The sequence below is a fragment of the Osmia lignaria genome, chromosome 13, assembly GCF_051020975.1.
Source record: "Osmia lignaria lignaria isolate PbOS001 chromosome 13, iyOsmLign1, whole genome shotgun sequence".
Classification (NCBI taxonomy): Eukaryota; Metazoa; Arthropoda; class Insecta; order Hymenoptera; family Megachilidae; genus Osmia; species Osmia lignaria.
The window spans coordinates 5,297,267-5,310,915 of NC_135044.1; the positions used below are offsets into that span (position 1 = coordinate 5,297,267).

A 13,649-nucleotide genomic window follows, 5' to 3' on the forward strand; every position below is an offset into this window, starting at 1 on the left:
AAGATATATTTCTATTCCAAAAACCATTTAGAAGAACGTGTTAAGCAAGGCCGTTCTGTTCTCTACTTTTTAATTCATTTTATCCGATCGTTCGTTGCATTTCATTTGGCCTACAATTTCTGTCTGACCACAGAGGGACGACTGGCGCCGCGGCGCCCGGCACTACCGTCTCTTTAGATTCTATCGCCCTTGTCATGGTTTATCGCGAGGGGTGAAACTTGGCAGGGAAACCATGTTGATTAATTAACCCCAACTTAAATTACGTAAGTATTTGCGCGATTATTTACTTCAGGATCTAGATATGAATTTCGATAAAACCTTATTAGAAAACTTTTCATGTTAATCGGTTGATTAAAAAAAAAAAAAGGCAACGTTATTGAGCAAGGAAATGTGTGTTGTGTGTGTGTTGCTTATTAATTTGTAGAACATATTGAATTGTACGTCTGTTTAAAACGCGATTTTCCTTCGCTTGAATTGCAAACATTGCGGTGAATTATGTAACCAGTGTTATCATCGTTACATTATCAGTATTGGAGTTGTTGATGCACCGCAACTTTCGATGCACCTTGAGCTCGTATTTCCTTTATTTTCTTCCTTGGATCTTAAAAACGTTTTTCCCTCCAATTTAAGCAGTACCCGTTTATTGTTTGTCCAGATTTACCAGTTCATTTTTTTGTTTTCATATAAAATTCGATATTTATCTGATTAATTGCGAATTCAAGTGAAAGTTTCGCGATTGCTCGGATAACTTGATACTAATTGCGAATCAGCATTTTTGCAATTGCTTAGAGTGTTATGCGTCGATCGTTGGCTCGATTAAATAATGACTTATTCATTTTTGACAAATATTTGCGATCGCTTGGGAAACGCAACGCGTCAATTATTTTTTTACAATTTAGAGCGTCGATGAAATATCAGCCTCTTAATTGCAAATTCTCAATCAATTGACGTCTCGATAGAATTGGCGGGAAATTTTGTTGCAATTCCCTCGAATCATACACAGCGCATCGAACGTAATCAGCTGAATGGAATATCGAATGAGCCGCGGTGTACGTGTGAAGTCATCGCGAGCGTATTGCGGGGGGGTTGATTTGCGTCATTCGCGTTTTCGAGGCGGTATGGTTTTTGCGATTGTTTACAGACACCCGGCCGCCGCATTTCCGTTCACCAACGGTGCAATTATGCGCTCGTGATGCATATTTTTACCCGACCGCAGGATAATCGAGCGTATTTTGCTCGAATCGCGAGTGACTGAGCGTATATGACGTCGATATTTGTTATGGTTACAATCATTCATGCGAAATTTATGCAGGAAGATGACGGAATATGTAAGAGGAAAAAAATGGAACGATAGAGGTACGCAAATTATTATGATTGAATACCTTTTGAAAAGCGATCTTTATTTTTTATAATATTTTTTATTCTTACTCATTGGCAATTTATTACCTTTTTTTTGTTTATTCCTAAGCAATCGATATTGATTTCGCATCGCGTTTCTTTCATTGTACTTACTATTCATTCATGTTTTTATACGCACACTTCGTTTCTCTGAATTTATATTCCTTAATGACCAAGAACTTAGTTGTTTATAACGTTCTCAGCGTTATCTTTCGTTCATTACGGTTGTGCAATCTATTAAGATATTGATGTAAATGCAATCATCGTTCGATTAATGCGCGTTTGTCGAAGAATCGTAAGTAATTTAGTAATTAGGTAACTTTTAATTTAGCCGAGTCGATTCGCGTTCGATATACTAGTCGAGTATTAACGATTTCGTACACGTGGACTTGATGGAATGTTGCAAATATGAGGATCCTTCGTTGCAAAATTAAGAATAAAACATCCGTCAGAAGGAAGCAATCGAAAATTCGAAAAGATCCAACACGTTTCCTCGAGACAAGAGAAAGAAAACGAACTCCCTGATGGGTGGTACCAAAACGAAATGCCAAGTTACCTTGCGCGGTTGGTCCCGTGTAGCAATCTGCTAATTGTTGGGACATCGGAAGAGTACGTTTTTCTCGTATGTACATGAGATCGCGTAATACGACGCAGTGAATCCTCTTCGAGAAAGAAGAATCCGGAGTTACGAGGAAAACCAGTTTATGTTGGCGTCGTTCGCCAGAGACCAACTCACCCTTCGTGTCCCTCTTTCGTATTCGTACAACGCGTTTTAATCGACCTTGCTGCTTCTACCTTCTTGGAATTCATACTTCGAGCAAAGAGAAAATATGAAATATCATAATGTCCTCGGGTAGAGAGTGTTATTCGACCGGCGAACGACTCGTTGTGGCTCGATCTTTCGTCGAAAAATCAACTTCCGCCTTTGGCTTCTCGGAGATGGACCTTGTTGTCCTGAACCGTTGGACGCTGCTCGCGATGGACACATTTCTTTCAAAAAAGTTGAAACTTCGAGGCTGAACATTAGCATCGGTAGGGTAGGTGGTTGTGTGCCGCAATGTTTAAACGTCGATGATGCGGTACGCGATATCGCGTGATCGGATATTCAACGTTTACACGCGATATCGCATAGAATTGCAATTGCACATGAACCGGCAATTTTATTTCTTTTGTCTCCAATTTTCTCCAAATATCGGTGCCATTCTGTCTGAGGTAAATTGCCGTTTTGGCAGAGCGATTGAACCGGAGCCAACACGAATAATTTGATGGAAGAGGGTTGAATATACGATTCGATTGAAATCGGTAGAAATTTTTCTGATTTCACAGCGAGATCGTGTCGTTCGTAAGACATTTTCGTTCGGGTACGAGCGTTTAAAAAGAGAAAGAAAGAAAGAGAGCCTCGTTATCGTGTTTGACTCGCATTAATAAGGCCAATTGCAGTCGTTAACAAACGCTCGCGTTTTCTGGCGCTCCTCAACGAGCAAGCGTATTTTTCAATCAAGCGATTCGTGTTTTATGCCGGCACACTCCTTTGACGCTAATTAACAACACGATTACTCTGTCTGATAAACGTTAAATTGAAGTTCGAAACACTGTGCAAAATGATTCGCGATAAGTGAAGATTCTGTCTTCGATGACTCATGCCGCTTGTTCGAAATTTCAACCGGAGACATCGCTCGATTTATTTATACGTTCTTATATCGGAAACAAGATTTTTCGATGTTCTAATTTCTATCAAATTTATTTCAACTGATATTTCAATTACTTTCAGAGATATTTTGCGTCGTGGTTACTGTAACGATAATATTTACGATGACAGTAGAGGAGAGGAAAATTATTCATCGTTTCCTTCGTCGTTTTCGTGTGTATCCCTTTTTTCTTTTTTAAATCATGTAAGAACAAATGAAAATCAACCATCTTGAAATGCGGTTTACTTGAACGGAATACGGTACAAGTGGAATTCTTGTTTATGGTATTTGTTCGATAGAATCCATGTATTGCGTATGTGGATCTAAAATAAAATCTAACTTAGTATCTGACATAACACCAGGAAGCACTTTTAAGGATTCTTGCGGGTCAAACAGGATCATTGTTCTCAACTTTAACCCCTTAGGAACGAATATTGAAAGAAAATTCTACGCGATAATCGCTCCAGACGAAATCTAGAGCGATTTATTTTAGAATTTGCGATCCTTATTTTAAGTCAATTATCAAAATTTTAACCTGGAATTAAATAAGAAATCAGATTCGGTATCTTTTTTGCCATGTGATACGATCGTTTTGTACGCTTTCGTAACTACTATGAAACGAAAAGGAAGAAGGAAACGATGGTAGTAAAAAGCCGAGGAATAACGAGCAGTAAAATCGTTACGATTCTCTGGATAGGATAACGCGTTCGTTTGTATCATTTCATTCACAAGCTGTACACGTTATTATGCTTATACGAGTACTGGAAGCCACGAAAGCGACACGTTATTTCCATGTGAAAAGCTGTTAGTAGGTCAATGATTTCGTGAAACCGGGAGTATCTCGATGGTGGATCGTTGTATCAAAGTTTGTTCGCCGCTGGTTATTTCTACGCGAGTTTTTTTTTTCTTCTTTCATTTCGAATATCGAAAGTTGGAAGGTTTGATCAGAGTTAGTTTTTATCTTTTACATCGTTTTCGAATTACACGCCGCGCGTTTTGTTTGATCGACAGACGGGGTAAATTATCTAATAAATTTTAGATCGACACGCGTTTGTATATCCCCGGGCTGTTGGCTACGAAACGCTGATAAATCAGACGAGAAGAATTATACTTGCTAATTTATTTTTACCATTATTTAGACCAATGAAAAATAAGAAGGACTACTTTAAACATATACCAGAAGCAAAAGTGATTCGTACGAAAAGAAGGTCGTCGGATAATAACTAATACTAATGATGATACTGATGATTTTTTAGTCACACGCGTGACTTCTGTTCACGACCGTTAATCCCTATTTACACCGTCTCGTTTCGCCGATAACTTGTACAAACGTGGCGGGTGATGTTACATGAAACGATACTCGATCGTCGGGATAAGGAACCGTCATTTGCTCCCTCGTTACCACCGTATCTGGACGATACACGAATTTCCACGAAGATCCGTCGCCCGTTTAAAATCAACCCCCCGTACTTTCTCGAACGAACGAGGGTCGTTCGTGATCAGGGAAAGGAGGTAGAAGAAAAAGAGAAAAGCGAGAGAAAAAGTAGCGAAGGAAGGGATGGAAGGGGAGAAAAGTCATCCGCGACCTTATGGGTCAGTTGCCCGATTCAACGGGAGTACCTAATTTTAGCACTCGTCAAGGATTCTCCCGATACGATGGAGAGCTAAATATCGTCGGTTATTTTTTTTACGGATCATTGTTCTTCTTATCGTGGCTTGCGCGTTAACGAGCGTACGACAATGAGAACCACGGCACGATAACAGGCCGTCCACCTATCGATAAATGGTCGAGAGTGGCTGGAGAAAAGCGCAACTATTTAATGCTCGTCCCAATCGCGGAGGCTGAGCGAATGACCTGTAATAATTCTGCTAGAGAACGATCCTCGGTTATTGTTCCCCCGCGGCTGATCGATCAGAATTCACCGCGATGCTCGGTAAGGGGCATTCTCTCAATTGGATCAGCCAGTTGAATTTGCGAAAGAATGCACGGTATTATCGTCGCGAAAGCGATTTATTGCCAGCAGCGTTGATAACGATTGTCTACAGGCCAAACAGTCTCGCATGGACGATTTCACGAGCCACCCTATCGTTAGCTACGAACGATCCAGCGAAGCAGACTGCGTAAACAGTGAAACGATGATGACGCAGAGATGGCGAAGAATCGATGACGAATTCTGGATAGTCGTGATGTGTCGTGTTAAACCAAGATGATACGAGGACTCTTGCTGCGTTGCTTTATTATCGATTATTCGATATACCGAAAGCATGTACGCTTAACTGCAATTTAGACTTCTGTTAGTTTAGAAGAAGTATAGCAAGAGTTTTTAAGTTTCAAATCGAACTCTCCTAAGGACTTAAAGTTTAGGTCCTTCCTAAGTCCTGCCTATGTTCCCCGTAGGATCCCCTTAGGTTTTCACTAGGATTTCCCTAGATTCTCTTTAGATCTTCATAGAATCTTTCTAGAATCTTCTTGGATTCTTAAGATTTCCTTAGGACTCAGGATCTTTTAACAAGTATAGCTAACAAATAAACAGAAATCTGTAAATAATAGTGTACAATGTACACTCGGTTAAAGTGCACACTGTTATTTACATTATCGATCATCATCGACTCACCCTGTCGATCGAAGGTTGTGTAAATATTGAAAATACGAGGAACCTTCGACTGATTGGTGCGAAACAAAAGAGCATCGATGAATCTTCTGGAATCGTAAAGCGAGCTCGATTCGAGAACGAAGCCGTAGATTCAAAGGGGTTGCATTGACGCCAGTACGATCGACAGATTTCGCGCGTGAGTGTGCTCGAAGAGGAACGATCGGCAGTCTCGTTCGGCTCGTTGAACATGAATCTCGTCTCCCGCTGGACGATGACCCGTCGCGTTTATTTATCATCGTTGCCTCTCTTTCTCTGTCTCTGTATACGTATGATTCGTCTCTTATTCGGCGACTTGCTCGCGCCGGGATCAACGAGACGATGACTGTATAGTCGCGTGCAGCCTAGACTTCCTTTCGATAAGGGAAGCGTAAAGGAAAAATCTAAAAATTATCCTTGTTCGTCTTCGTTTTCCACATGCAGCAGGGTCTATGTTGGGTATTATTTCGGCAGAATGGGACACAAGAAAAATATTGTAGCGCTATCATGATCTATTAGAAAATTTTCTAATCCGATTAGGAATAGATAAAAATAAACAAATACTTTCAAATAAATTTATTATCATTCAATATAATTATCTAATTAGTAGTTCAATGGTTGGAATAATAATAATAATAATAACAACAACAACAATAATTAAATGCAAAATACTGTCAAAGGAAACCTATGTTACACCTTATCGTACACTCTAGGGCAACGAAGGCTACTCTTTATTGAAGTTATGTTTAAGGAGGAGCAACTCTCCGCCATTTGCCTTTGACTTTCGGAGAACCTAGGCAGAGCCTAACCCAGAATGAACATCCACTCTTCTTTACAACCGAGAGAAACCTAAATTGCAGCCAACGTACACTGCAGAACATGGTAGGCTTCCCTAGGGAAAGCGGCGATGTAGGGGATGGAGTCTTCCGGAGCTTTCCTCTCGTGTATGTACATTGACTAAATGGGAGCAATGGGAGCAATTGCGGTTTCGCGAAGTCAAAGTTGCGCCGCAAATAACGTCCTATCTGAAAACAATTATTTACGATTATTGAAGGCACGAACTCGGCGTCGAGACGGACAAACACTCCGCGACGTCGGCGTCCCTCGTGCACGTTGGACTCTATCGCATCGTCTGCTGACTCACTCTTTGTGTTAATAGTTGCACTATTACGTGTTTCGATCACGGTTTCCTTTTTTCTTCTTTTCTATTTCTATACCGGACTGATGATTTGACATATCCAGATCGGTCGAAACGGCCTAAAGAAACTATGCATATCTTTGAACGTCTATAGATTATCGAGGAACGGTAGGGGAAATTAATCTGTGAAATTAATCTCCAAGTTTATTTCAAGATACCGTGCATTTTATTTTTAAGACGCTTTTATTACAGTAATCCGTGCCAAGTTATGCAACATTTTTTATCTATTTGTTGTCGTTTAAAATAATTTTCATTTCTATTGAACTTATTGTTAGATTCATCTCCGAGACGAAACGTGCTCCTAGAAATCTCTATTATTTTTACGATCTTGGGGTGGCTTTCTCCGTAGTCTAATTTCCTTTGTGAAATATAATAATTTGACCGAATTAGATGGAGCATCCTGTCATAAGGTAAATCGTGATGCAACATGTTAAATTTAATTACTTCTAATTCTCCATAGGGATTAAAAATGAAATAAGGAGGAACGTAACAAAATCATTCCCGTTTCTACGCTAGTATCGCGCCTCGAAACAGCTAAAAACAGTGGCTAGGACAGATAAGGTTGTTCAATACGCGGATAAACGTCAATTGAAAATAGATTAAACGAAACAATACGGTCGCAGCTGGGTACACATATACACGTACGTGCCTTCTGTTCCTTTTCGAGTTTTCCTCGATCCACTTGCAGAACATCCGATTAAAGCTCGATTGTTCTTCAATGCAGAGCATTGATAAGCCGAGTCTCTGTCGTTGCTAAGACGTCACACGATCGCGACCAGAAATTATGCCACGTCGTGTGTGCACGCGTTAATTGATCGCGTCAGTCAACGATTATCTAATCGCGTCTGTCGTCGTTGTGCTTCCTCGAGGAACGTGTTTCTACGGTTGTCATTCGCCGTGTCTCCATAATCACGTATATTCGTTTCGAGCCAGCCAAATGAATCCAACACCTGTTGAAACATGTCCTATTCAGACTTCGAACGATGTCGGTTCATCAAGCTCGAAATTCATCCTTGCTGAAAGTGTTAATAATTGGACTAGGCAACCATTGATGCTCTTCTGTTTCCGAGGAATAATGAATTATGTTATCACAATGATTCAGAGCTGGTTCTATGATTTTCCAACGAGAGAAGTTAGATTCATCGTTACGAAATTGAAAGATATTAGAACGTTATCGTTACGTAAAATTAGACTAGCAGAATACAAGAGAACGTACTTACCTAAAGTTATGAATATGTACGTGACACAGAGATTTTTGTAATCTACGACTTTCAGTTTGGATTGGACCAGGTTCACTAGTTTTATTAAAAGTTTCTAACATTGTCTAATTTTAATAATTTTTTATTTACTTCAGCTAAGGGTATTTTTGGGTGTCAGGCCCACCTTAGCCTCTACGCGATTACCCCAAATGGACACCGACTATCAAAGTGTTATGTGTGAAACAGTAATTGTTTCAACAAGAGGAGAGTTAATTTCTATACATATGCTGCGGTCTGGTATTTTCAATCGATATTCAGACTTACACGCAGGTTAAAAGCTTCTTTAGTCGCCGAGCGAGTGAGGAAAGCTGATTACATCCGGTCGGTGATCCCTGCCAATGAAAAGCCGGCTAGTAATCAGCTGTTGATCGTTAGGATATATCATGTTTTACTTCTAATACATAACAATTTGCATGTTGAAATTATTAGACGTATAAATTAGTTCGATGCCTGTTTATTTTAATTAAAGAATTATTTCTTAAAAATCATGATAATTGATCGGGGAAATATTTAAATTTAAATTTCGAATTAAGGAAGGCAGACGCTTAATATGGGATCTCCTCTTTACATCCCTATTTTCCCTTAGGGTAGCTTCCGTTTCCGGTACCTATTGCACACCTAACAATTGTAGAATTAATATTCCCTTTGAATGAGGAACTGATCTTACACAAAGATGTACGAGATATATCCATCTTCCTGGAAATAAATCGAGTAACGTAGATACAAATAAAAACGAGGAAGCGATGGTATCTTATGCGTAATTAACGTCGTTTGTCTCTATAATTGTTCATTTTTAGCTTTATCTGTCACTTTCACGCGTACACGTTACTATATTATAGACGGCCGATAACATTATTTTATATCCGTTGAATCATGGCTGTTGTCGAGCGACGTGAATATTCAAGCTTTCTTTAGCCTTCGTAATGGATACTTAAGACCACGATCCGAATCTATTTATCGCACGTGTCCAGCACTTTATCTTCTTCGAATTAATTTGCTCTCGTTGTTGTTCACGCAGAAACAGAGATCTATCGATGGACGAAATCTACCTATAACGATCATGTGATAGATTATCGATGAACATATATATGTATATTAAGCTTTTTTCCTGATTCGATGATTTTTGTGTATTTTTGTTGTTCTTCGATTCATAAGAAAACGTATGATCGACGAGCACCACGTTGACATGATTCATGTGGATTCAGTGCAATCGATTCGAGCCGCGAGTACATCGCAACGAAATTAGAATCTCAGTATTTATGTGGTCGAGGCAAAAAGTAAAGAAGAGGAAGAGCGCCGATCTGTCGGCGATTACGAAACAGAAATGATAACGTCATTTTATCACTATCTCCGTGAATGTGCCTTTATTAGGATCGTCGCGTGTATCGCATAGTTTTGAAAGCGAAATTATTTGGAGCCGTCGTATTTGATTCTTGTGAAATTAAAAGGTCGTAGATGATCTCTGGTATGTTTGAGAGATAACGAGCTCTATAAAATTGTTTACATATTAGAATACATGTGCGAGATAGTAACATGTTACACAGTAAAACCTCTTAAGGCTCTTAAAGTTGTCAAATCATGAAGCTCTCAACTTTTGAAATTTCCGAATCTCGAAGCCCTCATGTGTCAAGCTTTAAATTTTCAAAGCTCTCAAATTCCAAAACTATTAATTTTCAAAATTCCCAAATCTCGAAGCTCTAAATTATCAAAATTCTTAACTCTCAAAGCTCACAATTTTCAAAGCTCCCAAATTTCATAATTCTCAACCTTTGAAGCTTTCAAATCTCAAAGTCTTCGGCTCGAAATCCTAAAAATTCTAAAATTTGCAAAATTCTCATCTACACAGACTCATCGATGCTCTGAACTCGCAAACATCTTCCCGCGCTTCCGCGGCGCGTTCGACGGATCGCGTCGCGTATTGGTTGCAACCGCGGTCGGCTGTGTGTCCGCCTTTAGATATTAGCCTGGATGCGATGATAAGGAAATGGCTACATCGGGTTCGGAAGCATTCGCGACGATTGGCGGCTGTTCGACGAGAAAAAGAGCAAAAGAAAAAAATACTACATATAGAGCGAGAGAGATACGCGACTCGTTAGCGCGAGCCGAGTGTGCTGACTCGATTAGGTCGACCTTAATGTCGCTAGGGTCACGAGTTCCCGATCATTGCTTTCAGATGGGCATCGTTTGAAATTTGTTTACTCACCATTATTAACAATCCACCATTTCCTTATCGTTTTTTCCCTACAAATTTCAGCAATTTTTATTTCAATCATTTATTTTTCCCATACATTTCATAGGGAAACTTTCTGACGAAATAACCGAGATTTCTTACGAATTCTGTTAAAGGTAGATCACCCGTCTACAGGGTCAATTTTTTCATCTTTTAATCTATTTTGGATGTGACCATGATTATCGTTCGTCGTTCGACGAGATTGAAATAATAAAGTTCAACCCCGATAACGCTCGATGTCAACGTATTTTCGTTATGCTCGAGTACAAACCGTTTAATTCGTTCGAATTCGTTTTTCTTTTTCTCTTGCCCTACAATCACCGTTAGTTTCGTTAATTTCGTATTTGTTCGATAACAGCTAAGTGTGCCTTCCGTTAAATTAGTTCGCTTCAGTCGTAAAATATTAATCGTTTAATCGCGGCTCGTTAAATAATCTTTTCTTTCTTTCGTAATCATTTAACAGTTAAGTGTCTTTATTGGTGCTTAATGACAGCCTCGTTATTGATTATCGACAGAGGAACGATTCTTACAAAAAAAAAGGAAAACCAATGTTCGCGTTAAGAGGTTTTTCAATCATATACCGAAGAACGGTGCTCTCTGTACGATCGTATCGTAGATTACGTTAATTTATGTAAAGGCGTTACGCTCCGAGCAGCTGAACAAGTGTTAACCTTCGTTGCTAATTAATCGAGATCGAGGTTTTCGAATTTGCCACCATATCGGATTATGTAGAGAGACGAAAAAGCGTGAAATAGGAGAATCCTTATATCAAGCGGGAACCGAAAACTTTCACCCTTTGTCTGTTTGCGATCGAATCAGCAGTTCTCAAAATCTTAATTTTAACGAAATTAGTATTAAAAATGATTTTGAAACAAAATAATGTAACTTTCGATTATGAAATATTATAAAAAATTTAGCGTATAACTGGGAAGTACGAGTAACAAAAATAAATGTTCGTTCAAATTTTCCCGCGTAAACGTTCGTACGCGGGTGGTGGGCCGCCAAACACTTATATATATGGGGCCTCTACCCGCGCATCGTCATTCACCTCGGGGACGCCGAGGGTGAAGGACGAGACCCAGGCAGATCATCCTCCCTGGGGAAACTTGATTTGATCGCAAGTGTACTCCTAGCCCGTTATTCATTTATATCTTTCTTGAAAATATTTGATTTTCACGAGCCTCCATGATGCGTCTATTAAATTTTCTCACTCCGATGCAAGGTATTCGTTCTCGTATTCTGTTTCATCCTGATTCGAAATTTTATTGCAAATCAATAGTGTCGCCGGTGTACATCAACCGGAACAGGGAAAAGGTCGATAGGGATACCGCGAGGATGGAAAAAGGAAGAACGATCGTCTGGATGAACGCGTGTTATGGAAAGGACATCATTGTGTCGCTTTACGACCTCGTCAGGGTCCTGAAATCACCGGTGAATCTAGTTTTTCCGGATATTCGAGTTTATTTGTCTCTCTCGTATATTGAAGATCATAGTCCCGAAAGTTAACGAAATTCTATGTATTTTTTAAATTTGTCCAGTGCACGTGTACCGAGGCGGACCTGGTTAACACGTGTCCTTGTATTTGCTTTTTGCACTGTTGTAAATTGAAGAACTGATGTAAAAAGTTCGATCGCTGTACAAGCAATTAGAAGCGTGCAAAATGTGGAGTAATTACGATCCTGCCTCTGTTTTTCGTTCGAGGGTTAACACGGTAGCGTTCGCAATTATTTGGACGAGAATTAGTTTGTACAGTTATTCTTTCGAGCAAACAGTCGAATCGGAGCGAATTTTCGGCGAAACTCTTGTTCGGGGATCGCTAACTGGAGCGGCCACGTTTCATCGAGCATACTTGTTGCTTCTGATAATTATATTTTCAAAGGATTGCAAGTGTCGAATCATTGTAAAAGTCTGAGATTCATAAAATTTTCAGAGCTGTAAAAATTCCAAAAATTCTTCAACCTCTGAAAGCTCCGAAATGTTTAAATAGTGAAACGATACGACTACGCGATAAGAAGCGTAGATAATTCGAATTATTATTAAAATTTGAAGTGAAGCGAGAAAAATTGTGGCGGGAACGTGTGCAAGGAGAGCAGTCGAGGCAAACAAGCGAGTAGCGTGCTCGTGAGATGCGATAGATAGCCCTGGTCGGTGTAATTAGCGGCTGCTGATTGGTCACCTTCCTCCTCGGTTATATCCGACCCGGTCGGGGATGCAGGAGCGTATAAAACGTGTTGCGTGACCGTCTCATGGTGGGGGCTTATTTACTCGTTATTCAAAGCATGCCGGGTTTGGCCGATCGGCGACGAAGACGAGGAACGCCAGTTCGCGTTTGACACTCGTCGCGATCGCGCGATGCGTTTCAACCGGTGCGTCAATTACTTCGTGTGTCTACCGATTGTTCCTTAAAAAAAAACGAGAGAAAAAAAGAGCATCGTTTATGGTGATGTGTTCCTGACAAAACGTATACACGATACGTGTTCCCTTTTGAACACTATTTATTTTTTTGATACGTTCTTTTTTACGGTCTTATCGAAACAATAAACTCGAGTCGATTATTTTGTAACCGCGAGAGAAACGCCGAGGAGGAACCAAAGAGAAAGTTTTTTTTATCGTACGATTTAAGGGATGATCGTGGTGTATCGTCGAGGAGATACCACGTGGATCGTTCGACCTGACATGGAACTTGTTCGCAAGGAACAGGAAGTGAAAGCGTGTACGGATCGATCCTTTCTATCGTCGTGAATTGGTGAAAAGAAAAAAAGGAGGGAAGAGGATTGTTTTGGGCCAACGGTCCTTGGGGACCTAATGGCACCCGACCTTGAGAAAAGGCGGCAGGAACTTAGGAGGACCAGCTACGGTAGCTTGGCGGAACCGGGCCACGAGCATTTTCAAATGCTTCTGCAGCTTCGATGCACCGGAAACGCGCTGACCGATGAGCCATATCGACACGGTAACTTTTCATTCAAATTTAACCATTCGCTAAACGGTCACTGTGCGCTAAAGTTGACTGTAATCGCTTGTTACTGATCGTTCGTTGGACATGAAAATATAATAAATAAAGAGAAAAGAAATCCTCGGATAGGATAGAATGAATTAGATGAAAGATAGATTAATTGGAAGGCTCGAACGAGAATTAATTTTGAAATTTAAACTTTGCTTTTCTTTCTATTTATCTCGAAGTTCAAGAAACCCGAAGAGAAGCTGTTCGCTTCCTACAAACAACAATACGTTTTTAATATTATAGCA

At 40.0% G+C, this 13,649-nt stretch overlaps 1 protein-coding gene across 7 annotated transcripts in view; it reads left to right on the forward strand.

Moving 5' to 3' along the window:
- The window catches only part of NFAT (nuclear factor of activated T cells 3), a 35,121-nt gene that overhangs the window by 4,190 nt on the left and 17,282 nt on the right, over positions 1 to 13,649 (forward strand). Inside the window, exons 1-2 of one of the 7 annotated variants that reach the window (XM_076691721.1) lie at positions 6,642 to 6,660; positions 13,027 to 13,353. The exons of 2 other annotated variants lie outside the window; for them this stretch is intronic. In XM_076691721.1, the coding sequence (XP_076547836.1) occupies positions 13,209 to 13,353 (145 nt within the window). In that variant the 5' untranslated portion in view covers positions 6,642 to 6,660; positions 13,027 to 13,208. Of the gene's footprint in view, positions 1 to 6,617; positions 6,661 to 12,653; positions 13,354 to 13,649 lie in introns of those variants that run through there. 4 more of the 7 variants (XM_034319857.2, XM_034319861.2, XM_034319863.2 and 1 more) reach the window with 4 other exon arrangements.